Source organism: Doryrhamphus excisus, chromosome 3, assembly GCF_030265055.1.
Source record: "Doryrhamphus excisus isolate RoL2022-K1 chromosome 3, RoL_Dexc_1.0, whole genome shotgun sequence".
NCBI lineage: Eukaryota > Metazoa > Chordata > Actinopteri > Syngnathiformes > Syngnathidae > Doryrhamphus > Doryrhamphus excisus.
This window is the reverse complement of record NC_080468.1, coordinates 1008564-1036135: the sequence shown is the minus strand read 5'-3', so window position 1 is coordinate 1036135 and position 27572 is coordinate 1008564. Positions and strand designations below refer to the sequence as shown.

General features: G+C 42.9%; 3 protein-coding genes across 5 annotated transcripts; all 3 read left to right on the top strand.

The window, feature by feature from the left end:
- The first annotated feature begins 588 nt into the window (after positions 1–588).
- On the top strand, positions 589–11471 carry LOC131126262 (arf-GAP domain and FG repeat-containing protein 1-like). 3 transcript variants are annotated; one of them, XM_058068605.1, is made up of 12 exons: positions 590–931; positions 4784–4877; positions 5140–5255; positions 5896–6034; positions 6147–6303; positions 7662–7769; positions 8112–8250; positions 9123–9202; positions 9270–9362; positions 9550–9708; positions 10134–10228; positions 10364–11471. In XM_058068605.1, exons 1-12 carry the CDS (start codon positions 765–767, stop codon positions 10421–10423), a joined length of 1407 nt encoding a protein of 468 aa, XP_057924588.1. In that variant the 5' UTR covers positions 590–764; the 3' UTR covers positions 10424–11471. The 3 variants fall into 3 exon arrangements, with proteins under 3 accessions (XP_057924590.1, XP_057924588.1, XP_057924589.1); XM_058068607.1 differs by lacking the exon at positions 9550–9708 and having other exon boundaries at positions 589–931; XM_058068606.1 differs by lacking the exon at positions 7662–7769.
- Positions 11472–11766: 295 nt separating this feature from the next.
- Positions 11767–13499, top strand: LOC131125459 (F-box only protein 36-like). The gene is made up of 4 exons (XM_058067047.1): positions 11767–11872; positions 12214–12322; positions 12720–12892; positions 12993–13499. The coding sequence occupies exons 1-4, from the start codon at positions 11777–11779 to the stop codon at positions 13257–13259; spliced, it is 645 nt and encodes a 214-aa protein (XP_057923030.1). The 5' UTR covers positions 11767–11776; the 3' UTR covers positions 13260–13499.
- A 3981-nt stretch (positions 13500–17480) lies between these two features.
- Positions 17481–23836, top strand: LOC131125457 (rhodopsin kinase grk7a-like). The gene is made up of 4 exons (XM_058067045.1): positions 17481–18285; positions 18932–19387; positions 21458–21738; positions 21812–23836. Exons 1-4 carry the CDS (start codon positions 17689–17691, stop codon positions 22149–22151), a joined length of 1674 nt encoding a protein of 557 aa, XP_057923028.1. The 5' UTR covers positions 17481–17688; the 3' UTR covers positions 22152–23836.
- Positions 23837–27572: the final 3736 nt, after the last annotated feature.

Genomic DNA, 27572 nt, shown 5'->3' with positions numbered 1-27572 from the left:
GATAAGAAAAAAACAAGTTGGAGTACTCTTGCTAGTATTATATTAAATATAAACTTACATAAATATATGTGTAAATTACTGTAAACTTACCTGATACCTGAAGTTCCAATGTCGCTGTTTTATATGATCTCTAATTTATTTTTTAGAATTGTCAAATAGCTTTGGGAAAGTATGAAAAGTATTTATAAAGTATTTTCCTTAATGTTTACCTGTGAGAGAGAACTGAATAGCATCCTGTCTGCTCATCCTTGTACTCATCCAATCACCAGTCAGAACTCAGTCAGGATGCATTCATGGACTCACACAAAGTTGGATTTTTTAAAACTCATTACAAAGACATGCTTTTTCCCCACTGTGGTGTTAAAAAATATTCAAGCATTGCAAAGGGAGCCACAACAAAGAGGCTGAAGAGCCACATGCGGCTCTGGAGCCGCGGGTTGCTGACCCCTGGTATATAGCTTACTCCGAAATACAAATTAAAGCCACAATATTTTGCTGTCATTACTTGGCATAAAGGACGGGCGACATAATTCTAGCCAACAGGTGGCGCTGTGGGTTCTCAATGTGGTTTGTGTGTGTTTTTGATGCCTGTAGAGGAAGTAGTTCGCCAGTCGCCCAGTCTCCCAGCCAGACCTCTCCGCAAGGTGCCTACCTGCCTGGCCGCTGCCGTCCAACGCGGCAACTTTGCCCCGAAGACACCCGCCCTTCTTCCGGGTCATTGACCAAACCTCCCTTCCGGGGATACCAGCCAGTTGAATTCGGCCATGGCGACCAGCGCGAAGAGAAAGCAAGAGGAGACACATCTGAAGATGCTCCGGGAAATGACTAGCCTTTCTGCGAATAGGAAATGCTTCGATTGTGACCAGCGCGGCCCGACTTATGTCAACATGACAGTGGGCTCCTTCGTGTGCACTACCTGCTCTGGCATCTTGTAAGTTATGTTGTTATGCTGTTCCTCCTTTGTCTGCCGGGTAAGGAAGAGATGTTCGCTTGGGAGCTGGCCGCTTCGACGCTGACTTGGCGGTTCCGTTAGCTAGTATGCTAGCGTTGATGTCAAGATAGGTTGCCGCTGCCGTTGGTTCAGCCCGAGGCCGATGGATGGGTTGTGGGTCTGTAGATAACTAATTAGGTTCACAGCAGTGGCATTTAAATCAACCCAATAGTCACATTCAGCGTGAAAATGACACAGTGGAACACGGTCTCATTCTGTTGGTGTGGTCACGTTTAGCACTGTAATTGGTTGGTAGCCTGAAGACACATAGTCGGCCACCCTGTTAAGCGTCAAGAGTGTTGGGCGTACTGGGACCTACCTTTGACTTTAACTGGTTCTCATGAAGGCATCGACACTCATACTTAAACATGTGCATGAAAAGAGTGGGTTCAAGTCCCCGTTTTCTATCTGACCTGTATGGGTCAGTAGGTCGTAGCTGTCCCTTCAAGCCATCCATCCATCCATCCATCCATTTTCTCCACCGCTTGGCTTCATTAAGGTGAGCTGGAGTCTATCTCCGCTTGCTTCAGGTGAAAGGTCATTCACTCAAAGCAGTTAAGTGTTTCCAAATAGCCATCATTTTTGAGATGGGAATACTCAGAACTTTGTGATATTCCTGTGACACGAACCGCTCGTCCACATTGCGACCGCTGCCACTTATAGTTTCCCCAAAAAGAAAACTATTGTGAAATCTTCATGACCATTTTTTGTGGTATGAACTGGAGTTGAGCAACAATCTCCACTCTGTGGACTGCTTCAGTTGGCTTGTGATGTTCTTGCAAAGCTGCGCAAAAAATCGGACAACCTCTGCAGCCAGGGTGAGTTGGCTCCGCTGCCCTGACCAGTGCGGTGTGTTTGCTATCGTTGGAGTAGGTCAGGTGACCAAATTGTCCGTAGGTGTGAGTGTGAATGGTTGTTTGTCTATATGTGCCCTACGATTGCCTGGTAACCACTCCAGGGAGTACTCCACCTCTCGCCCGATGTCAGATGGGATAGGCCCCTGCATACCGCCTTCACCTATTGAGGATATGCGCCATAGAAAAAGAATGGGTGGGTGGATATCAATATATTGATCCCAGCCATTTTCAAAAGACATGCAAGCGTGTGCATGCATTAAAATGCATACGCTTGCGCATAATAAATAACCTCAAATTTTTCCCTTCTAATTATGAATTTATTCCATAGTATTATAAAAATAGAGCTTTATTTTGTTTTTTCTCTCACAAATTATGACTTAAAAACAATACATCTTTCATCTTTATGCTAATAGGATGACATTTTTCCTCTTTCAAACATAATTTTTCTGTTATTTTGACTAAAGTATTCTTTGAAAATTACTGCTTTTTTATTAGGGACTTTATTTACATATTTTCACTTTATCCTCATCATGTTATAACTTTTTCAACAACTAAATTTTCCCAAAATTGCAATGTATTAGCTGTTTTGTTTTTCATAATATTACAACTTAAAAAAACATTCTCTTGTTCTTTTAATATTTTGACTTAATTCTTGTAAAATTACAACTTATTTGTCAATTTTTTTGTTGGGTTTTTTTTTGTTTTCTTCGTAAATTTCTTTTTTTTATGTGCTGGAACACCCTCTTGACTCATCAGCATGGCTGTGGTGAACCCTTGAAGGAAAATCTTTCCAAGAGTGCATGAAGGCTGAGAAATTTTGTTAGATTCCAGAGGAATTACTACTTTGGAGGGGATTGGATTTAAACAAATATCTTTTGTCACACCAGTCCTGGAAATTTTCTGAGGAAAACCTCATAATTGAACTGTCACAGTTAGAATGCCACCTCACTCAAACTGACTTTTCCCTCAATCTTTGGAAGGGCAACAGAACTGTCGTGTTGCATTCAATGGCACTTCTCATATCCTTCCACATTTTCTACACAGCATGGATTCTGACCTCATCGGTCCGGTATTTTACCACCAGTGTTGTTTTTACAGTAAACCCCTTCTTGCAGGCAGGTAGGCACATGTTTTCCACCAGGATCCCACCAGGATTTTTCTTCTCTTACAAAGCTCCTCCTGGGAACTTAGCAATGCAAAATATAGCGGTCTTATTATTATCTGATCATTAACTGATCATTTGTATATAGTCATTCATTTTCTACCGCTTACCCTCACGAGGGTCGCTTGGTGTGCTGGAGCCTATCCCAGCTATCTTCGGATGAGAGGCGGGGTACACCCTGGACTGGTGGCCAGCCAATCACAGAGCACATATAGACAAACAACCATTCACACTCACATTCATACCTATGGACAATTTGGAGTCACCAATTAACGTAGCATGTTTTTGGAGTGTGGGAGGAAACCGGAGTACCCGGAGAAAACCAACACATGCACGGGGAGAACATGCAAACAGAGATGGCCGCCCTGCAACCCGGCATGGCAACATGTGCAAGTGTATTTGTTTTCCTTGTCTCTTGCATCCAAACAGGCAGGAAGAGGATTCACACTGTGCATTTGTTCCAGCAGAACAGAGTGAGCACTTTTGTCAGTCAGTCTCGTTGTCTCGGTGGGTGGAGGCGGGACCACTAGCACACAGAGTGTAGCCTCGTAAGCAGCAATGCAAGGTAACGTTAAATTAGTAGGATGTTTTTTTTAAGTAATCTCATCTCCTCTCGTATTCAAAGGCCCAATCTCTCATCCCGTGACACCCCTCGGAGCCCCCCCCAAATTGGCATCGTCTAGGACGCTTCTATTGTCTCTCTCTTCACCCGAACCTGATCGTACTCCTCACTCAAGAATAACACCGCTCATCGCTCTGTATACCTGGAAGCTGCTATCTTATGCTCCGTCGATGGCAAACACAGCATCCAAACTTGTCATCTTTAAGCTGTAAAAAAAATCCAGCTGACTTGACATTCCAGTTCTTTACATCCTGTCTTTGTGAGCACGTCAGTTGTGTTCCGTTTGCCGATTGAACTTTTTCCTTTTGTAAGCAATTTTATCGATTGTCAAAGCAGCAGGTACACTTTTTTGGTTTGTTTGTTGGATTTAATTCATGTTTAATGGATTGTTTGTAGTATGAATTTAAACATTATGGTCATATATACAGTATGTATAATAAGTGTTGCTTTAGGGCAGGGGTGGCCAAACTTTTTGACTCGCGGGCCGCATTGATATGACAAAATTTACGGGGGGGTGGGGGGGGGGGGGGCAGACTATATATTTTACACGTAACAGTCCACCTGGTATTATTGTATCTGTAAAATTGTCATGCAATCTGCTATTATTATTTATTATTTTATATTTATATATTTAAATATTTAAAAAATAATAAAATATTATAATATTACAATAAAATGTAAATAATAATAATTATATTATTATGTAAAATATGCAAATATAACAATAGATATAACAAATATAACAATAACAAACAAAAATTGGGCGGGCCGTATTCAAACACTTGGCGGGCCGGATGTGGCCCCCGGGCCGTAGTTTGCCCACCCCTGCTTTAGGGGAAGCACATTATAAATACGGGGCTTGAGATAAAAAATGGAAAACGCCATCATGGTCATGTCAATTGTTTTTGGGTCATCACTTGCAGCGTAGAATGAGAATGATGAGGAAAATATCATCATTCCCAAGTGATTCTCTTGTGTCCTTCCGCTTTTGGTATTTCCATGTTTGAAGAATGCAGCGGTAGTAAATGCGCACCGCAATTGTTTGGCATTTTATTTGGGAATTTGTCTTTGCTGCTGTCACACAGATGGCATTGGGTTGCATCCGGCCTCTCTTGGTTTTGAGCTAACAAAAACCTCCTCCGCTCCCATAGGCGTGGGCTGAACCCCCCACACAGAGTGAAGTCCATCTCCATGACCACGTTCACGCAGCAAGAAATTGAGTTCCTACAGAAACACAGCAATGAGGTATCGAACACGCACAGGAACACGCATGCATCTTTCAAAAGTCATGGATCTGTCTTTAATTCTGACGTCATCTTCTGGCATTTTGAGTCCTGCTTAGACAACTTTATTGGCATTCCTTTTTTCCTCCCCACCTCCCATTTCTCATTATCCCTTCCCCCCTCCCTGCTACTTTGTCTCACCTCACACCCGGCCGCCCCCCACTCCTTGCCTCCCACCCTCTTCATTCCTCTGACCCTGGTCCGCCCTTCCTCTACCCCCATAGGTCTGTAAACACATCTGGTTGGGCCTCTACGATGACAGGACATCAGTTGTTCCAGATTTCCGAGAGCCACAGAAAGTAAAAGAGTTCCTCCAGGAAAAATATGAAAAGAAAAGATGGTAACCATACCTTATTTTATCGGTTGCTTCTGTCTTTTCCTGTATATGCAGTGGAACCTCGGTTAGCGTGGTTTGCCTCGGTTTGTGTGCATTTAATGGCTTTTTAAAATCAGAAAACGTCCTTCCTTGTGAGCATCCTAATAGCTAGCGAATGTCATGTCAGAGCTTGACGCTCAAAAATGTTAACACAAAACACCTTTTTATAGTTTTACATGCATACAATCATAAATGACGAATGAAAGGGATAAATGATCCCTTCATTGAAGACCACACCACACTATCTTCACATGTCATGAGTTGTTTCTCACCTTCTTCATCAAAATACTGGCACGAGCACCATTTTTGCTCCCTGTTGGGTTACAATATGGAGGAGAGAAACACTATGGAATTCAAGAAACAACTCATGTCAAAACAGGAAGGCGGTGGTGGTTGATTTTGTCACGTCTTCAGTGAAGGCTTTTCTATGCATCATAACGCTCCAAAGTAAGTTAATATGAGCTAGCTAACAATGCATGTAATTGGAACACATCTACTCTGACCCTCTAACAACATTTTATTGTTTGGTGTTGCACACTTTTGTAATTGAGATTTTTTAAAAATCTATTCAATTCTAAAATGTCAATTTCTCATGGATTACAAGGTATGTGCCTCCAGACCAGGCAAGGGCGGTTGCCAGTGTCCAGGCATCGGTGTCTGGCTCTTCAGCCAGCAGCACTGGTAGTACCCCAGAAGTACAGCCTCTAAAGACCTTGCAGCTCAATAAGACCCCACTTCGCCAGGTAAGCTAAAATGCATCAAAACCCACCTGTGACTTCTTGAGATACGTATACAGTGTGGTTTGGACAACTTGGAAACGCCCTCTTTTTCCTTTCCTCTGTGCCCTGGGTCCAGTCCCCTGGGTTAGGTCGCTCCCAGGCACACATCACAGCCCAAGAGAAGAAGTTCGACCTGCTGTCAGACCTGGGAGGTGACATCTTTGCTGCCCCGCCTGCACAGGCCGCCAGCTCCACCAACTTTGCCAACTTTGCACATTTTCAAAACCAATCAGGTCTGCGACCTCGCTTCCTGTGTTCCGAAACGTGTTCCTTGGACCAGTGGTTCTTAACTGGCCTGGCTGTGGGACTCGACATCAAATATCTTTTTGGAGCCTTTACAACAGGGGTGCTCATTAAGTCGATCGCGAGCTACCGGTCGATCACGGAGGTGGTACTGGTCGATCGCTGGTCGATCGCGGCGTGACATTAAAAAAATATCATCCCAGCATCAATGCCGTCACTTGATTGATATACAGGGCAGCCATTCAGATGACAACTGAATGTTGCCCTTCGGGCGACCAATCAAATCAAACAACGTCTCTAAGTGCAGCAGAACTTACGATGTCAGCCTATCATCCATCCCCGTTACTTGATTGACATACAGGACAACCAGTCAGATGACAACTGAATTTTGACCTTTAGGTCACCGCTCATGCGTAAACAACGATGCAAAGTGCTAAGCTAGTCGGCGAATTGCGAGATTTTAAAGCCCTCGCTAAAGTTTATGGTCACGAAAATGAGTGAAGGAGCTGGACCAAGTAAAAAGGCAAAAACTGGACCAAGTAAAAAGGCAAAAAACATATCACTTCCATACGGATATGGAATATTATACGGATATTGTGATACGGATATTATCCATGACTGATGAACATTTGGAAGTGTGCTTGAGGCTGGCTATCAGCAGCTACTGTCCGGACTATGCATCCCTGGCTGGTTCAATTCAGTGCAAGTCATCAAAGTAAACTCAGGTAATTACAAAAAATGTTAATAGTTAATTATGTGTGTTTTGCAATATTGGCTCATTTGGTTATGTAAGGTACATCAACATACATTGTACGTACAAATAATCCTCAATACATTTGAAAATAAATAGATGTTTTGCATTTTTGTAGTGGGTAGATCATTTTGACTCGGTCATTTTAAAAGTAGCTCGCATGCTGAAAAAGTGTGAGCACCCCTGCTTTACAACATTCAACAGTGTTAGCTCAATGCTAATTTACATGGAAAATCCCATATGCTCGCTGGTGGTTAGGATTATCAATTTTACATACCGATTTTGAACACCTGACACACATTCAACAAAAAATACGTGCAAACAAGAGACATGCCTGGCACATTCTTCTCGGCAGTAGACTACAAACAATCATTATTAATGGGTTTAAAATAGAATAGTACTACAAAGCATTGTCACCACTTATGAAGGTATTAATAGATAACAGCCCACTGCATAAAAAAAAAGACCAGTGGCCCAATGAAAGGGGTCCACGGCCCACCAGTTGAGAACCACTACCTTTAGACTCCTCATCGTGTTATCATTCCATTGCATTACCCTTTCATTCATAGTCCACCATTGCCTTCTTTGTGGCTGCAGCACCTCAGGGTCACACAGCCACCAACTTTGCCAACTTTGACGCATTTGGAAACACTGCAATTCCATCCCATCTGAGCACGTCACCCCCCTCAAAGTCCTTTTCTACAGGTACCATGCCCCCCCCTCATCTCCACCAGCTTGCCTGCATACACTCACCTCATTGTGTTTCATTACATCCTCACCCATGGTGGACACCCCGCTCTGTGCTACAGCTTTATAGAACATGAAGAACATAGAACATGTGCTGATAATGAAACCCTGATGGAGGCACTTCAAATATATTTGTATCCCAGCGGGATACTTTAGATTTACAGTCTGTGTAGTTGCAGCTGAGCTACATCACGGTTGTCTGTCAATATGCACTTTATAGTTTTCAAAATGCTGAAGCACTTGCGTGCATCGGTTGAATCTGTTTTAAAAAGAAAAAACTAATGAAAATATTTTAAACAGGAGGAGGTGTGCCAATCCCGTCTATGTCGAGTGCTGTCCCTACCCAGTCCCAAACCGGGAGCTGCTCCGAGGATCGCTACGCTGCGCTGGCTGAGTTGGACAACAAGCTAAGCTCCTCTGCAGGCAGCAATGTGCAAGGGTGAGAAACTGGACACACACACACGCATTTGATCTCCTTAAAAAACTCAATTAAAAAGGCTTCCTGGAGTCGGGCTAATTACAAACAGTTGGTTGTGGGTGATAATGTATGTTCTTGCTGTTTAAATCAATGACGTTGAAGTAGTGCTTACAGTACCTGGACACAACAGACCGCTGCATCAAGTTCTCTTGTGTGGCTTTTAGATCATGTGATGTTGGTCTTTTGAGTGAGGTATGAGAACCAATTCCTAGTTGCTAGTTTCTTAATACAGTTCAACCTTAGTTATTATCATTCATCCGTTCCAGGAGGCTTTACTGAGAAGAAAGACAAGAAATAAGTCTGGTGGCATGACCGTGTCAAAGAACTTTACAAAGAACTACAGAGTCAACTTCTGATGACATAATCAACGGGTGACAGAGCTCTCTTCCAGTTCTGTTCTCTGATTTTATTAGCAAGCTAAAAGGCTGTTCCCTGGGGCGTTTTCTGATAATAGTTTGGCAAAACTTTTCGACGTAAACTGAAAAACATACCTATCAAGAAAATGATTATATCTGCTCTCAATGTTCACTTCACATGTTTTGGAATTTTCCATTCCACAATGCTAGCGTGAGACATAAACACACGTGTCTTACTCTTTTCTGTGCATTCACAGAGATAAATTATCGGTACCATGCCGAAGTATAGTTAATCATTACATGTTGACTTTTACTAATTAGTATGCGTACAATTAAATATTAACCCACACCCGGAGGCCCAGAATGTCTTCAACAGGAATGTTTGCAGTATTAATAACTCAGTTAGAAAGATGCTTTGTGATGCGGTGTGGTTGGATGAAATGCCTGTAGTAGAATAACGCAAGTTTGTCTCGACAGGAATATATTTGGTCCGGTTCTCAGCTCATCCCCAGCCCAGAATCCACCTGTTTTACCCAGCATGCAGCCTGGCTATGGAGGTGAGAGTTGTCATAGTGATGCTCTTTTAATTTCTTGTAAAGACTTAACATCTACCCTCGTATATAGGTGTCCCTTCCACAAATCCCTTTGTTGCTGCAGCTGTTGCCTCCGAGATGGCGACCAACCCTTTCCAAGCCAATGGCAGAGCTCCAGCTGCAGGTGGGGGGCACATTTTAGCATCAGTTTGACCTTTTTGTGGTATTTACATGTAGTGATACAGTCAAGTAAGTTTAGAGATTTGCCTCAGTTTTTAGAAATTTTACCTCCTTGTGTTTTTTTGTTTGTTTGTATGTATGTGTGTGTGCATTCAATGTACACGCATGGTGTGTGTGTGTGTGTTTTGTAGCCTCATTTGGTACTGGCTCTATGAGCATGCCCGCTGGCTTTGGGAATGCGTCTTCATACTGCCTTCCGACCAGTTTCAGTGGAAACTTCCAGCAGCAATTCCCTGGCCAGGCCCCCATCCCTTATTCTCAACCCGGGGCCTACCAACCTCAGTCCAATGGTTAGTGGCCTGCCACCTTCCTCTGTCCCTGTTACCCCTTTTACCTGCGCAGCATCTGTTAGTGACTTCAATCACACGCACGACTTTCCTGGTGATGATTTCGATTGTTTTTGTTTGTTTTTTTTTCTAAATTGAAGCATGATGGCACCTTGCCTTGGAAAATACGGCAGCTACTGCGCAGTGATTTGAGGTTGCATTTGGGTTTGAGTTCATTGACCACTCTCTGGTTTATATGGTTCTGGAGCAAAAGCACAATCAACACAAATTTGGCGACACCTTTGAGTCTCAGTCAACCCCTGAATGCAATGTGACATGCTGGGGCTTGGTCCTCCTTCACTATCTCTTCTTTACAGTCATAAAACTATGTCTTGTGGTTTTGCTCTACTATATTATATTATGCGTCCCTGTTCGTCTTTCTCCCCAAGGCCCTGCATTCCCAGTCTATGGTCCAAACAAGCCCTCCATGACGCCTTTTGGTCAGCCAATGGCTGCTCCTGGCATGTCCAATAACCCCTTCATGGTGAGCATGCATTGTCTTCTTTCTTGCCCCACATGACACAAAATAAGAGGTTACGCCATTGTTTGAGAATTCAACATGCATTTATCGCCATTGAGGAATGCCTCCTGTCATAACAATGACCCGTTTTCATTTCAGGCGGGAGCCCCTTCCGGACCCTTCTCTTCAGGGGGTTCCTCCACCAACCCATTCCTGTAGCACAACTCCCAGTCCTCACCACTAGAGGGCAGCATGCAGCACATAGTCAACGCACCGTTCCGTCACGCTATTAGTGGCAGTACATTTCTTACAAAAAGTCTTTTTTCCACAAAAAAGTTTACACTATGAAGGAGTACAAAGGACTTTATTGAAGACTAAGGGACTGTTAGGGGGAAAATGTACTGTTTGGACTATATACAAGACATTATATGCTTTTTATTATTTGTTTATGACTGTAAGCTGTGTGCATATCATCATTTGTAATCACATTTACATATATGTTGTGTATAACAAGGAATTAACAAAGGTGAGTAGACACCTTGTGCGAAAACCACTACACGCTATTGTAAGTAAGGGTTTACAGTTTATTTCTACACGGTTCTATATAAAACCACGAATCTGGGGGTTGGCCCAACCACCATTGAGATTCAGGTATTTCATTTCAAAAGGGATTGTTTTGTTTTGTTTTGTTCTTTTAGCATAAATGCTACTACTGGCACTTAGACCCATATTGTCCATGAATAGCCTTCACAACCAGAGTTAAAGTTACCTGTAACCAAAAAAAATCATGTTGTGCTAAATCAATGTAACGTCGTATGCAGTTTGGATGGCATGCTGTAATGCCACCATCTAACAATTGTGCAACCAAATGTCATCAGCTTAATTTTAGCTGGAAACCAAGGTCAGATATAGTAAATGCCACTGCGCGTGGACGTGTGCTAGATAATTCAGTCAAGTCACAAGATGATTTTGATGGAACTGTGCAGAATGATCCAAATAATCTCCCTTGTTGAGGGTGTCAGATGAGCAGGTCTCAAATGTTCACAATGAACAGCGATAAGCTTCGGCGTTGCTACAAGCACTGAATTTGCTCGATCGAATCAAGGCCTCTTCATTACTGGATGACTTTGACTCTGGACATGGGTTAGGTCCCCATTTGTGCCGCTAGTGACTAACAATGAACATGTGTTTCTTGTCTTTGCAAGAATAGTTACATCCATGTGTACATATATAAATATATGTATAAATAAATTAAAAGATTTTTAAATACTGCCTTTGTTTGTGGAACTACGTCTTATTTCAGCAATAGGGGTGATCAAAGCGCAGTCTGAGGGCCCACAACACTTATTTATTGGCTTCTGTCACACTCATTTAATGTGAGTAAACAAAAAGAGCAAAAATGGAAAGAGCAGTAAAGAATAAAAACAATATGAAGGAGAACACATGTATCAGAAGCAGAAGAAAAATGTATATAGACCTTACGAAAACAGGTCAAACTTAAAGTGATGCATCTTATGTCGCGTCATAGCCTTCCGGCCATAAATATCGTTACTATGGCAACACAAAACTGTCATGGCGTCCCTTCTAACAGACCCGCTGTTTGAAATCTCCGGACGGGGTCCCTCAACTAACAAAAACTTCTATAACTTTGTGGTCACGAAGTCGAATGTGAGTAAATCCACTTTACTCATCAATGTTATCAGCTTATTTCCATGTTTTATCTGCTTTCTGCCTACTTCCGTCATATTAGCTACCCAAAGCTAACTACCACTAGCCGTTATTCTACCATTTTTTTTTTGTCGTTTTAAAACACATAATGATGCCCGGGTTTTGATTGATATCGTCAAAGAGCATTATTAATGTAACATTAATGCCCCTTTAATGTAGCAGTAGTAGTCTAGCAGACATCACTGCATATTATATCAGAACATATCAGCGTTATTATGTATGTATTGCATGTGTGTAGATGTTGTGACCCTGAGTGTATAGCCCTTCTAATACCTGAACAGGTGATATGGAGGTGGTGGCTGATATCTCCCAGAGCTGTATACAGACTTTCAAAGCCTGGCCAGCTGATTCTGTCTTATGAGGACTTCCTGGATGACATCAAGCTACAAAGTAAACACTTTGTTTACTAGGCAATATGCTCTGTCCTTGTTGGAAACGCCATAATGGGTCACTGATGATAGACTGCAGGGGTGTCCAAAATGCGACCCACAGCTGGTTTCTGATATTGTCATAGTAAAATTATTTCATTATTAATTATTATTTGATATTAGACAGTCGTGTTTGTCCCACATAGAAATGTAGGTAAATGAAGGTAGCTTTCAAGTTGTATCAGTGCTATTCTTAGTAGGACATGTTGTCATAGGGACTGCTGCAACGAATACTTAGAAGACCTCTTCCATCTTACCGACACGCCTTCCGACGAGGAAGTGAAATCAGTGTGAAAAAGTTTGACTTTCAGTACAACTCTGTGTCTCAGTAAATTCAATAAGCTGCTGCTTCTTTCCAGGAGAGCTCAGCGTGATCTTTGGCACCGGTACCTTGCAGTACGCCAAGGCTTTATGCCAAGGCCAGTATGATTACCTGGAACGCCTGCCTGACTCTTTACTTTTGCGGATCATCAACTATCTAGAGCTAGAGGATGTGGGACAGCTTGGACGAACCTCACACAGGTTCAGGCAGGTGAGAGCTCCAGATTCATGTTGATGAAAAAGTAAGAATGCGACTGCAAGACGACAGGAATGAATAAACTCTGAGCCCATATTTGTTCTATGCGCTTTAGCTATGTGGATCAGAGGAATTCTGGGAGCAGGCTGTGCGGCGTCGCTGCAAGACAGTTTCCGCTGAGGTCTCCTCCCTGGCACGAGAGGTGGGTTGGCGTAACATCTTCTTCACCAACAAGCTGCAGCTACAGAAGCTCATCAGCCGCCGGAGGCTGAGGGGCGACGAACAGAGGGCTGAGGGAACTCCTGGAAAAAGGTCAGAGACGTCTCATCCAGACCAAAAACCGACAGGTTCGAAACCCTCAGGGGAAGGAGGAAATCATTAAAACAGAAACAAAAGTGTGCTTTCACTTGTTGTATTAAGGCTCCCATGAGCACATGTAACTAGAATTTCACTCAGGAGAGCGCTGACCTCAGCCAAGGCCATGCTGTTAACAAAAATGTATGATTGTAAAATTTGTGTACAGTAGATCCCCACTTTTGGCGGGGCCACCATTCCTAGCCTGCCAGTGAATGGTGAAAGTCCACCAGTAATTCATACGTAAATAAAAAATATTTATTGTGGACACATGGCTTGCTCATGTCCTTCCAAGCTAGCTTGACGTTGCCGTTATAATCCGATTTCAGCTCCATAACCCTCTCTCTTCAATTGCCATTGTTCACTAGCGACGGAGGCAAAACAGTTAAAAGCACAATCCAGGTTTAAGTCCTAAATACACCTCACAAACTCATTAAATGTATTTCCAAGTATAAAATGTACAGTTACTCATCGTTAATGAATGATAATGACGTTCAACTGAACTGAAGAATTGGGAGTTACGGACTTGTGCAACAACTGCGTTCATGTCTTGTAGGGCTGCCTCCATCTTATTCTGAAGCATCTTTCAATATTATGAGGCTTTCTTGCTATATGCAAGTTGCCGGGCCGTCGACTCGCTTGCCTCTTTAACTGTTTTTTCAAAAATGTATTAAGAAATAATCGCTGTTTTGTGGTTGAGCGTGGCCCATCAACATTGAAAGACAAATGTTGTATTCTGGTCACCCAGCAGCAGTCACGACACAAAACATTTATGAGACCGTAGCATGGAATTATATTACCTTAACACTGACATGGCATGAAGAAACGTTCTCCCATTCCGTGTAGAAAAGTGGTAGGTCTTTGGCTTTTTAATTTGTCCTTCTTCCCCACTCCAACTGAAACCCTTTAAGTTTCGAAAAAAAAGAATTGGATACTAACTAGATAGCTCACTAGCATGCTTAAAGTTGTGGCCTTCTCTTGTGTCCCTGCAGTGATCTTGTAGCCTGTGCAGTAGCAATCTGGTGCAAACAAAGAATAACAGGAGTGTAAAGGTGACTCTGGGGGTGTGATTTAATGTCTACAAGGCTCTACTGATTGTGAAAATATATTTCGAAAGTCACAACAGGTTGTGAAAAAAATCAATTTATTAATATTGGTGAGATGAAACAAGAAATTATATCCAACGCTACTGCTTATATATTGTGATGACCACACTGAGTTACATCAGGACATCACCAATTCCTAGAAGGCACCGCAGTCTGTTAGTGCTAACAGGATTATGATTAAATAGCATGAAATGATCCTCTAGAGGGCGCAGTGTTCTACACTGTGGAGAACTGCATCATCATCGTCATCATCACACTCTCACTGAGAGAAATCATTGTCAGATAAAAATTTGATGTTCAATAGTTTTGGACACCTGCATGCCAGGTGGAGAAAATTCACTTTCAAGTGATTGTGCACGGTGAAGTGTAATGCAGGCTGCGCCTCTCACAACAATGACGCCGTGGGTTTGACTTGCATGACCCGCATTTGACTTGCATATCGTATGTGCTTGGGTGGACTTTCTGCAAGGTCCAGCTGGGATCCAGCATCCACGTACAGCACTAACCTCATTTCTAACCTCCTTTCCTCAGATTTGGTAAATGGGCTAAACTACAGCCAGTAGCTGACGGTAGTTCAAAAAAATGTATGCTTTGAGTGTCTCTTGAGCTCTTGAGGACTTCCAGACAGCTGCTGAACCCCACTTTCTAAGTTTGGTATAGGAGTTGATAAAAAAATGTAGCGGAAATGTGGTCATTACACGTTTTTGCGGGACTACACGTGTTTAGAATACTAGGGTTGGTTATATCTACTATAAGAAGAACTGTCGGTCTCCGGAATAGCCAGCAAACACAAGTTCTCTCCAGCAAATAGCCCCAACTCTCTCATTGTGTTCTTTGTTGTTCATTTGCTCTTTGAGTCTATATCTCAAGTCTCCTCTGACCCCAAAAGATGGGCTTGTCCAGGATTTGAACCCGGGACGCCTTCTTTCATGTTTGCGTATGCTTGCTCACGAGGCTAATTTCTTGGTAGCCAAACCTCCACGTACTGGGACAAAAAGTCTGAACGGCTGACAGGAGGATTCACTGTCTGCGTTCATTCCATTGTAGCTCCAATGTGCGCAGACAGATGCAGAGTGAGCCCTCTTGTCATCCAGCCTGTGTGGTAAAGAGAGACTCATGCATCGCTTTAATCCAAGTGGGTTTTCTCCGGGTACTCCGGTTTCCTCCCACATTCCAAAAACATGCTAGGTTAATTGGCCACTCCAAATTGTCCATAGGTATGAATGTGAGTGTGAATGGTTGTTTGTCTCCGATATGTGCCCTGTGATTGGCTGGCCACCAGTCCAGGGTGGTACCCCTCTCTCGCCTGAAGACAGCTGGGATAGGCTCCAGCACCCCTCGTGAGGATAAGCGGTAGAAAATGAATCAATACTTTAATCAATCACTTTAATGATTATTATTATCAGGCATACTGTACACATTGTCATACTCATCTAAAATAGTGGAGAATATTTCATTCCTAACATTAAGAAGTGTATTGATTTAGCAGTATTGCACAAAGCAGTGACCAGCAAGCAAAGCAACCTCTCCAGTAGTTATGACCATTTGCCTTCATTCTTTTCCATCTGAAAAGCATCATCACAGACTAAACTACTGACCCCGAAACTTGGGCTCATCCAGGATTTGAACCCATCACCGTCTCTCACCAAAAACGAGAATCCCACTTATAGACCAACGAGCCACACAATTGCATTTTTTACGGTCATCACATTAATACACTATGTACAAATGACTGTCATGTTTGAGGTTAACGTTTAAATATGTAAAGTGAATTGTGGCGACCGCTCCCACTTAGTCCACCTGCTCGCAGCAGACAGCTTGAGTCATTAAGAGGATGGAGTCAGACCATGTAAAGAGCACGTATAGTAGCGGGGCATAAGTTGAAGATTGTGTCCATCTTAACCTTTACTTGCTTGTCAGGCCACACTAATCCCTCCGAGATTAAAGGAGCACACTTCTCATAGTTCAAACATCTGAAAGCGAGTGGAGAAAATAGCACCAGACACCTCTCCCTTGTCGTAGTCTGTGCTCAGCTCAATGTTTGTCAACATATATCCTTAACCAGTAATCCATGAATTCACAATGAAGGTTCAACGAGAGGCTCAGCAGAGATTCTCATTGTGTGCGTATGAACTCATTGTGCGACTTGTGAGCTCGCAGCTTAAGCCTCTTGGTAAAAGGTGGAAGTGTAGACCCTTTTTCATCCACTCAGGGAGGTTAAACCCTAACTGGCTCCGTGATCCATTTACAACGTGACATATGGCGTATTTGATATTTATGGCATGTCTCTTTGACTGGCCACCCGCCCCTTTCGCCTCAAAAGCAGTTTAATGACCTGATTTAACAGTGATAGCATTTTGCTGTATTAAATATGCTCTATTATTGGAAACATGACACATTTAGTACTGATTCATACCTCTGGCCAATTGTGGAAAAAGACTGTGGTGGAAAGCCTGTGACAATGATTTATCAAACTGCATTAACCATCACTGGGGCTCACTGTCAGCAACAAGAACGAAAATATATCGGGGGTATGCAGAAGGTGGGGTACACCCTGGACTAGTCCCCAGCCATATATACATGCGGACAATTTAGATTCGCCGATTAACCAAAGAAAACCCATGCAAGCACACGGAGAATATGCAAACTCCACACAGAGATGACCAAGCGGCGAGTCGAACCCAGGTCTTCCCGATCTCTTGACTGTGTGGCCAACATGCTAACCACTCATGCACCGTAACTGGCAACGCAAACACCATTTAAATACCTCAACAGATGGAATGTTACAATCACCGTTCTTGGGAAATCACATCTATTTTTTGTAACAGAGAATAAGTGCTACTGGAAATAAATTGATGTCGAGGTTTTGGAGACCAGAGAGTCACGGTTTGAATCCCATTGTGGACCAAAAAAAATTGCAACTTGTCACTAATTTTTTTTTTATGACATTTTGTGCTCCATTGCACATTCAACAGTGCAGAGGACCACTGTTAGTGACTGCGGTACACCATGAGCAAATATAGAGGGCCACAAAGCTTCTTAGGACAGAGCCCGCTTACGATTCCCTTTCCGTGCACAGCATCCTTGAATAGACCACACAAAGATACTTAAGATAAAATCCCTCCCTGGTATTTAATTCTGAATGAGTAATTACTGGGTGTGTCAGTGTGTCTTAGGTTTGCAGGTAGGTTGGGTGAAGGAGCTCATTTATTCACTGGCTTTAGGGAGTCCTGCACCCTGACACCCTTACATCCTCAGACACACTGCACCAGTTGCAAGAGGGCTTCCCCGGGGAGCCGCTGAAGAACCCAGTCACATAAGGAGGGGGTCCAACTACAAACAGCTGCCAAGATGTGTGACATTGGGGGACTCGATAACCTGGTAGCCAACACGGCCTACCTCAAAGCCCAGGGCGGTGACGACAAGGAGATGAAAAAGCGCCGTCGCAGCTTGTCTCTACCCAAGCAGGAGCAATGTGCTGAGGTGCGAGCCTCCCTGGACAAGGACTTTACATCAATCTGTGAAAAGCAGCCAATTGGCAAAAAGTTTTTCCGTCAATTCCTGGCGGATAACGCCGCGTATAAGCTCGCTGCCGATTTCTTGGATGAGCTGTACGACTGGGATCTGGAAGAAGGTGCCGCAAAAGACAAGTTGCGTCAGAACATCATCAACAAGTACTGCAAGGCTGACTCCAAGAACTTCTTGTCCTTTCTCACTGGGGAGGCCGCTGACAAATGCAAGGCTGTGACGGATGCCAACTTCAGCGAGGTGATGAAAGGCAAAGTCCAAGAGGGTGTGAGAGAATATCTCAAAGGGAAACCCTTCACAGATTACCAGACCAGTCAGTTCTTTGATAAATTTCTCCAGTGGAAAGAGTATGAGAAACAGCCCATCAACGACAAGTACTTCTATGAGTTCAGAACCCTGGGAAAGGGTGGCTTTGGGGAGGTAAGACTATGCTCCTTGCATAAAACAATCAAGAGACTAAAAGAAAATTCTTGTAACTGCAATGATGATCTTATTTAGTACATAATGTGTCATAGTTTGCAGAATAAATTATACAGGATCAAGACGTGAGCCTAGGAGAACTCCTTTACAGATTTAATGATTTTATTTTATGAATACAGATAAACTCAATTACACATCAGAAAAGAGTAGATATTGAAGCTGTGTGCCTTTGAAGAAGTTTCCCCGATTGAAATAATTGATTGTGATTATGTAACCGGGTCAAAATTTAACCCCGTGCAATAAAGATGCTCCAAAATGAAAACAAAATGAACAGTGAAGCTCTTGGCAGTACACCAGAGTGTACTACTAAGAATAAAGCTGGCGTCAAAATACTGACCGATATAGAGAAAGGTGAGCGCTAAAAAGACTACACAGATCTCTCATAAGCAGTAAACATTGCTTTGACTCAATCCAGTCCCAGTTTTAGTGTAGTTGATAACACCACATCCCTTGTGGGACGATTTGTCAAAAGGGGGCCCTTACATCTACGTTCATTTTCGTCTTTATATTTAATGATTTGTGCAGGTGTGGCAATCATGTCTTCACATCGAGTCTCACATCCAGCATTGATTTTTTTTTTTTGCAGGTATGTGCCGTGCAGGTGAAAAACACAGGCCAGATGTACGCCTGTAAGAAATTGTGTAAAAAGCGACTGAAGAAGAAAGGTGGTGAGAAGATGGCGCTTTTGGAGAAAAAGATCTTGGAGAAGGTCAACAGTCTGTTTCTGGTCAACTTGGCCTACGCCTATGACAGCAAGACCCACCTGTGCCTTGTCATGACCCTGATGAATGGCGGAGACCTCAAGTACCACATCTACAACATGGGCTATGACGGCAAGGGCGTGGACAAGGGCATTGAGATGAAGCGCATCGTCCATTACACAGCCCAAATCACAACTGGTATTCTGCACCTGCATGAGATGAACATCATTTATCGAGACATGAAACCTGAGAATGTGCTGCTGGACAGCCAAGGGCAGTGTCGACTTTCAGATTTGGGTCTGGCCATAGAGCTTGCCCCAGGCAAGACCGTCACCCAGATGGTGAGTAGATCCACTCGTAACGTTGACACGGAACATCTGCTCTCGTTTGCTTATTGGGCTTGCACCCGTCCAGTCTTGAGACACGACACCAAACTACTGGTTGCTGGTGACACAGCACCAGTGCTCAGATATCATCAGCTAAGGAAGGTGATCATCACCTAAACGCTACCCACATTTTGGGCAGGCTGTCAATCTCGGTGGGCTTTTCGCCTTAAATCTGGATTACCAGGAATGCTTAAAGATCTGTGCTGTGAGTGTCTGTATATGATGTAATGCATTTGATCCTGAAGGTCCATTACCTTTTAAAATAACTTCAACAGCACGAGACATCTGAACCACTTGTTGAAGCTATCTTTGACTTGATCTTTTATTAATCTGTCATCAAAATATGACAGATCAAATCAACATTTCTCATGTTGTTGTCTCCTAACAGTTTTGTGTGACCTACAAAACTACTTGTGACCTGACATGATTGAAAAAGGAGAGGACTTTTGAAACAGGGTATCTTAGGTCTTACTTGCTGTAGGAAGGAGTAAGCTCTCAGCTCTATGAACGTCGCAGTAATCTCATTATCCAGTACTGTGATGCTCCTCAGCCAGCTAAATTGACTGTACTAACCTCCTATGGCAAGGCTGGCTTTGGGCCCCTAATCCTCTTAACGGGCATTATACAAGTCTGTCCCTGATCAGATTGACAGAAAAATAATAGTAGAAATTTGCAAGCAATGTGGCTATGTGCTGAGACAGGGTAGCTTCCCTAAAAAAACTCTTGTTCCTTTATTACTTGCTTCTGTTGATTGTAGAGTTGCACTGACTATAAGCAGACTCACATCAGACACAAAAAAAACCTTCTAGGATATGTTGATATTATTATGCTACGTTACACTATACATATATATGATGGGACACTGAGAACTGTGTTGTAGTGTTATATGTCCCTGCTCACAGTGACAGTATCTTCTGTCAGTGTGTAGACACACATGACTCTTGACAGGTAGTAGGCTTAGCATTAGGATTAAGCTCCAGGTTGAAGACTGCAGGTCAGGTCATGCAGTGAGAAAGGAGGAGCGTACTGATAGAGTTGGCACAGGTGCTAGCAGAGAGTAACCAACACTGTTGCCATCTCCCCAGTAAGAAAAGTAGCTATTGGCGGACTTGGAAGTCGCTAGATGATGTCATTTACTAATTTGCATATGATGCTGTAATAAGCAAATTTGAATATTTTATCTTGACCATCGCCTCTTGCAGTTATAAACACGCCACTCCATGCTTCCCTTCCCCTCTATGCCCATTTGTCAGGATGGACATGCATTATTTTCCCCGTAAACTAATCCGTGAACTTCAATCCAAGAAATGGCCAATTTCGCTATGAATATGGCCGGATTTTGGGACCCTCAAAAGGGTGGAATATATTGTAGAATGAACAATCTTTCTGTGAACTTCAATTAGACTCAGGAAGAGGTCAACATGACCTGATGACTGTGTAAGAATCGCTTACGTAAGATGTTTTCCAAGTTCTCCAATGTCCTGCCAAGTAAAGGAGAGAAGGACAAAGTTGTGGTAATCCAAGTCATGGTTATTGTTTAGAACCCTATTTAATCGTAGCTCAATAAACAACAGTGACATCTACTGGTTTTGCTTCTCCACAGTCAATGACACAGTATTACGCCTCACGCACATCTAATTTATGGATGTGTGGACAGTTCTCTGACAGTTCTCTGAGAATGATGCCCTGGGCAGACTGTCACTGAGTGAAAAGCTCCAATATGTCCTAAGTGTGCTGCGGAAGCTGACTGCGCACTGATGGCTGCTTTGGGGCGGGATGGACCTCTCGGCAGCACCCTCTGCTGCTCAATGCTTTCACTTTTAAGTCCCCAAATACCAGAAAACTCTCCAACGACGGCAGAAAAAGTTGCCAGATTTAGTGAACCAACCAAGTTGCCATTGATAACTAAGCAAAGGGTTGAAGTTGCAGAGATGTAGAAATGTACAAATCTCTTATGTTCATTTTTTGTGACTTGAAGACTTTTGTGACCAGTTCCTTATTCAATACCCTACCTCCCTTCCTCAGGCTGGCACTGGAGCATACATGGCTCCGGAGCTCCTGAACAAAACTCCGTATAGGACATCGGTGGACTGGTGGGCGCTGGGCTGCAGCATCTATGAGATGGTGGCTGGCTACACGCCTTTCAAAGGCCCCGATAGCAAGAAGGAGAAGGTGGAGAAGGAGGAGGTGCAGCGTCGTATTCTCAGCGAGGAACCCAAGTGGGAGCACAGGTGTTTCGATGCAAACACTAAGGACATCATCCAGCAGTTCCTCAAAAAGAAAATTGAGGAGCGTCTGGGCATGACGTAAGAAGTTCTTTCATTCTTCATTCGAGTCTAGTGAAATTGACAATAAACTTAATTGAATTTGTTTCTCAAGGAATAACTTGGAAGATCCCAGAAATCACCCATGGTTCAAGAGCATCAACTTCCCGCGTCTGGAGGCCGGGCTGGTGCCGCCTCCGTGGGTTCCAAAGCCCAATGTTGTCTACGCCAAGGACACGGGTGACATTGCAGAGTTCTCTGAAATCAAAGGCATTGAATTTGACAGCAAGGATGACATGTTCTTCAAGGAGTTTAGCACAGGTGCCGTGCCGATTCCTTGGCAGCAGGAGATGATGGAAACGGGACTGTTTGATGAGCTCAACGATCCCAACAGGAAAGAAGGAGGCGGGGATGGGGAGGCCGAGGCAAAATCTGGCACGTGTATATTGCTGTGAGAGGACTCCTCATATAACTTTTTGTCAACCACATGCACACTTACCAACGTTCTAAAAGATGGTGGACACTTTAAGGGTGAGCTCCTCTGGTCCTGAGACAAAGGAAGGAGGGTTAAATGCTGTTTGTGCTGCATCAGTTTTATTGCTAATATTATGTATCGTGTCAACTTGCATGCACGTTGACCAGGAATGTCAGCTCTGCGTCTTTCCATCATCAGCACGTTAGGGTTAGTCGAAGGCTTTTGTGCCACAAATACTAAATTCTAGTTTGTGAAGGAAGTGTAAGGTGCATTGACTAGAGGTAAGATGTGGATCAATTCTCTAGCAGATTATATGATGCTTGCCATCATAAGGTAACACTTTTTCACTACATGTGGCACGTGTCGTATAGTTTATCCTAAAGCTCATTGTCGGACTGCAGGCTTACAACTTTCATTTCATGAGTGTAAATATTGTACATATATAAAAAAAAAATAACAGTACATCCATATAGTATGTAGAGTTTAAAACCGCAGGTATAGTTGAAGAAGACCTCTTTGTTGAGCCCATCTAAGGTTGTTGCTATGAGGCGTATCAACCAATAGCGATGTATGGACTCTTAATTCCCTAAAGATGGGAATGTGAGTCATGAATTCCTATAATGGAATGTTCAGTTTCTCCCGCCACACCATCCAAGCAGTATGTGACTAACCAAAACCAGATACGGAGGAGACATCTGCACACTGTGCTATTCAAAGAGTACTAAATACAATTTAATTGTACAAAAAGAACAAGGTACTAGACAAAGTACATAATTGCTACAATTTGAAAGTGGCTTTGGACCGTATTATTTTAAAAAAGGACAACCCATTACTTTTTGGATCAGATTCTACTAAATTCTCTTGAGAACACGCAGTTATGTTTCAGGGGAGTAGAATTGTGCTAATGCTATGTTTTTCTCCGGATAATTATTTGCTAAAGTTTTGGACATTCCCAGATCTTTAGAGAGAGTTTTTACAGCTACTGTTAAAAAGATGACTTTAGTACTTTGTAAATACAACACGAGATAAGCTTTGACATGCAACATAGAAGTATCTAAGTGTACGGCTGAAATTTCATTGCATTCTTTGAATAAAGGGAAATATATCTGTCTTTTAAAATGTGTCTTTTCTGTCTGTCAGCAGAGACCAACTTGCTGTAGAGAACTGCGAGGTAAAAGATTATATCCAGTGAGGGATTGCTGACTACACCCAGGCTGTGCTCCAGGCCTGCACTAACTGGGAAGTTCAACTCTTAGCTGTTAAACGGATAACCAGTGTTATCCTTTCACCTTCTCTGCTTAAATCATCCTCAAATCCCTTAAGAGTCTGAAGCATCCTGATGCACCTGCCAGTATGCTGGTCAGTGCAGAGAGAATAACGTTGGACTGATGGATTGCAATGCTTATTAGTGTGTTACAGTGCCATCGAAATGAAAGTAACAGTTCCAAGGGTAAAACTGACCTTCTGAAAAAGTCTTTGTGCCTCTATAACCGCTTGATTGGACAGACTCAAAGATAGTTGGAGCTTAGGAGACACTTAAACCCTCAGAGATTATCCCTCGGTCACACAGAACTGCATGAGCAACAGTGAGAGATTGATGGCTGGCTGTAAAAAGAGGAAAGACGGTTGGCTTTTCGAAACATTTTGGTGTGAATAAGTTAAGCCAGGGGTGGGCAAACTTTTTGAGTCGCGGGCCGCATTGATTTAACAAAACAGGGGGGGGGGGGGGCAGACTATATATTTTACACGTAACAGTCCACCTGGTATTATTGTATCGGTAAAAGAGTCATGCAATCTGCTATTATTATTTATTATTTTATATTTATATTTAAATATTTTATATTTAAATATTTTTATTTTAATATTTTATATTGAAATATTTTCTATTGAAATATTTTAAAATTTATTCTTATTATTATTATTATCATCATTATGCTTGTGTCCCTTTTTTCAGGAGCACTTTGTAAACAACAGACCACATCAAATAACAAAATTGATAAAACCATCAAAAGGTTGGCTCAGGCCATGATGCCAGTTCGTATGTTGAGTTTAAATGAAATACTTTGGAAAGAACGGACGGGCCGTATTCAAACACTTGGCGGGCCGGATGTGGCCCCCGGGCCGTAGTTTGCCCACCCCTTGGTACAATGGACTCAAACACACACAGATTTTTGGCACATATGCGCCGATACACACAAACACAATTAACACAGACACATTGATAATGGGTACACACGCACGTTAAAAAGTCGTGTACACACGCCGACAACAGGCACATACACGCAAATAAACACGCACACACATCTATAATATTCACACGGACCAACATTCACACAGGAGTAGTAGTTTTCTTGACGTGCGACAAAATAATTCGGTGCGCCCGGAAGTTCAGTGTAACCGGAAAACACGACACTACAGCTACTTCTGATTTTGCCGCTTCAAAATAATGTTCTTAATTTTATACATATTTATAGGCTTTGCTATAAAAAAAACTTCGTACCTGAGAGACATCATTATCATCAAATCATTATTTTGCGTACATTTACAATCCATAACAACAAACCACCTCGCTTACTTGCTAAATTGAGTTGTAGCATGTTTAGCGTGAGTGTATTTTATTCTGAAACTTACAACTCAGTTTCAGGTGTTTTCCGGTTACAATGAACCGGACGGACGCACACGCACACACACACGCATGCACACGCGCACGCTGAATAACCCAAGTTTAAACAGACCGATAAAACTACTACTCCTGTGTGAATGTTGGTCCGTGTGAATATTATATCTGTGTGTGCGTGTTTATTTGCGTGTATGTGCCTGTTGTCGGTGTGTGTACACAGTTTTTTTTTTACGTGCGTGTGTACCCATTATCAGTATGTGTGTGTGAATTGTGTTTGTGTGTACAGATTTTTGATGTGTTTTGCCCTGTTTCGGGGCATATGTGCCAAAAATCAATGTGTTACTGCCATAGTATGCCTACCTCTCGCTCCAAATCAGTTTGAACGGATGGATGACTTCAACTCCCTCTTGTGGCAGAAAACGAGTAATGCACTGGCAGCACAGCAAACGTATGTATGATTAAATGTCATGTCAGACAGTCACAATGTTTTTTCACATGCGAGCGAACCCCACATGTGACAATAACTCCAAGGGATTGCGTAGAGCCATAGTGGTAAAAATCAAAGTGGTGTCTCAGACCTGGTAAGGAGGCTAGATGTCACGGGAAGGTATGCTCACATCTGTGGATGATCCTCAAGCCAAGCTCAATAATGTGATCAGATTTGCCAATGACACATTACATTTTCTCCGAAATCCATGCAAATGTTTAAGTGCAAGACAAGAGTTGTGCAGACAGAAGGCTGACAGCAATTCCACCCCCCCCCCCCCCATCCAACTTACTATCATGTTTGCAAGAGCCCAGAGAACAGCAGTTCCCCCCGGGAACAGCAAGTGGTCCATGTGGGGAAGCCTATGGAGACTGTAGAAACCATTCCGGCCAGACCTGATCATGTGATCAGAGCAACGCAAGACTATCACGCTGATGGAAACATTCCCAAGTATGCAGAAAATCAAAAGAATAAGAGCTTGGCTAACTGTTAGCTTCACTGCCGACCAACTGTGTTGAGGTAAGGTTTGTATGACACATGAGTTCTCCACTGATAAAGAAGAAAGACTGCGGTGTAGTACAGTGCATACTGTGTAGATCAGGGGTGCTCACACTTTTTCAGCATGCGAGCTACTTTTAAAATGACCGAGTCAAAATGATCTACCCACTACAAAAATGCAAAACATCTATTTATTTTCAAATGTATTGAGGATTATTTGTACGTACAATGTATGTTGATGTACCTTACATAACCAAATGAGCCAATATTGCAAAACACACATAATTAACTATTAACATTTTTTGTAATTACCTGAGTTTACTTTGATGACTTGCACTGAATTGAACCAGCCAGGGATGCATAGTCCGGACAGTAGCTGCTGATAGCCAGCCTCAAGCACACTTCCAAATGTTTATCAGTCATGGATAATATCCGTATCATAATATCCGTATAATATTCCATATCCGTATGGAAGTGATATGTTTTTGCCTTTTTACTTGGTCCAGTTTTTGCCTTTTTACTTGGTCCAGCTCCCTCACTCATTTTAGTGACCATAAACTTTAGCGAGGGCTTAAAATCTCGCAATTCGCCGACTAGCTTAGCACTTTGCATCGTTGTTTACGCATGAGCGGTGACCTAAAGGTCAAAATTCAGTTGTCATCTGATTGGTTGTCCTGTATGTCAATCAAGTAACGGGGATGGATGATAGGCTGACATCGTAAGTTCTGCTGCACTTAGAGACGTTGTTTGATTTGATTGGTCGCCCGAAGGGCAACATTCAGTTGTCATCTGAATGGCTGCCCTGTATATCAATCAAGTGACGGCATTGATGCTGGGATGATATTTTTTTTAATGTCACGCCGCGATCGACCAGCGATCGACCAGTACCACCTCCGCGATCGACCGGTAGCTCGCGATCGACTTAATGAGCACCCCTGGTGTAGAGTCTGTCCAATTGCACAGCATGTAGTCAGTGTCAACTGCAAGTTCTTTGTGGGTTAAGACAAGCAGTCTCAGTAGGGAAATCCAAACTTCCGGGTCTCTAGTGGCCTCCGGTGTGTTCGGAGTCAGCCCCGGAGCCTACTCCTGGCTGGGCATGCCCGGACTCTCTTAGGGTGAGTCCAGCCACCCTATGGAGACATAGGGCTCATCTAAGCCTGTATCTGTATCGTATTGTATCTGTGGTCTCATTCTTTAGGTCACAACCCAAAGCTCATGACCAAAGGTCAGGGTAGGAACATATTTAGATATTTTGGTAAATTGGGAACTCTGGCTTTCTGGCTCAGCTCTCTCTTCACTGTGATGATCCGGTACAGGGTCCTTTTGACGCTGCAACCTTCCCTCACTTGTGAACAAAACCCCAAGATACTTGAACTCCTCCACAAGACCTCAGGGCAAGACCTCATTGGTACAATCCACACTGAGAACCACAGCCTCAGATTTGGAGGTGCTGAGTGTCATCCCAGAATCTTCACACCCAGCTACAAAAACGTTTAATTAATAAATGAGTAATCCCACTCGGTGTTGCATCATTAGCTGGCAACAGCGTAGCCAGTGTGTGTGCAATAAAGTCGGTGTTCTTCAGGGGTTGGCCCATCGTGGTACAAACTAATACACTCCTGTTTTAGCCTCTTAGCTTCCAGATCTTCACCAAAATGTCACCGATTTTTGCTTGGTCCTTGTGCCAGGGTTAGTGTTAGGGTTGTGTCTCCTCCTATTGGTGGTAGCGTAAGACCTTTGAACAATATTCTACATGCTACTGTGGATAAAAAATAAAGAATAAAAACAAGATTTTT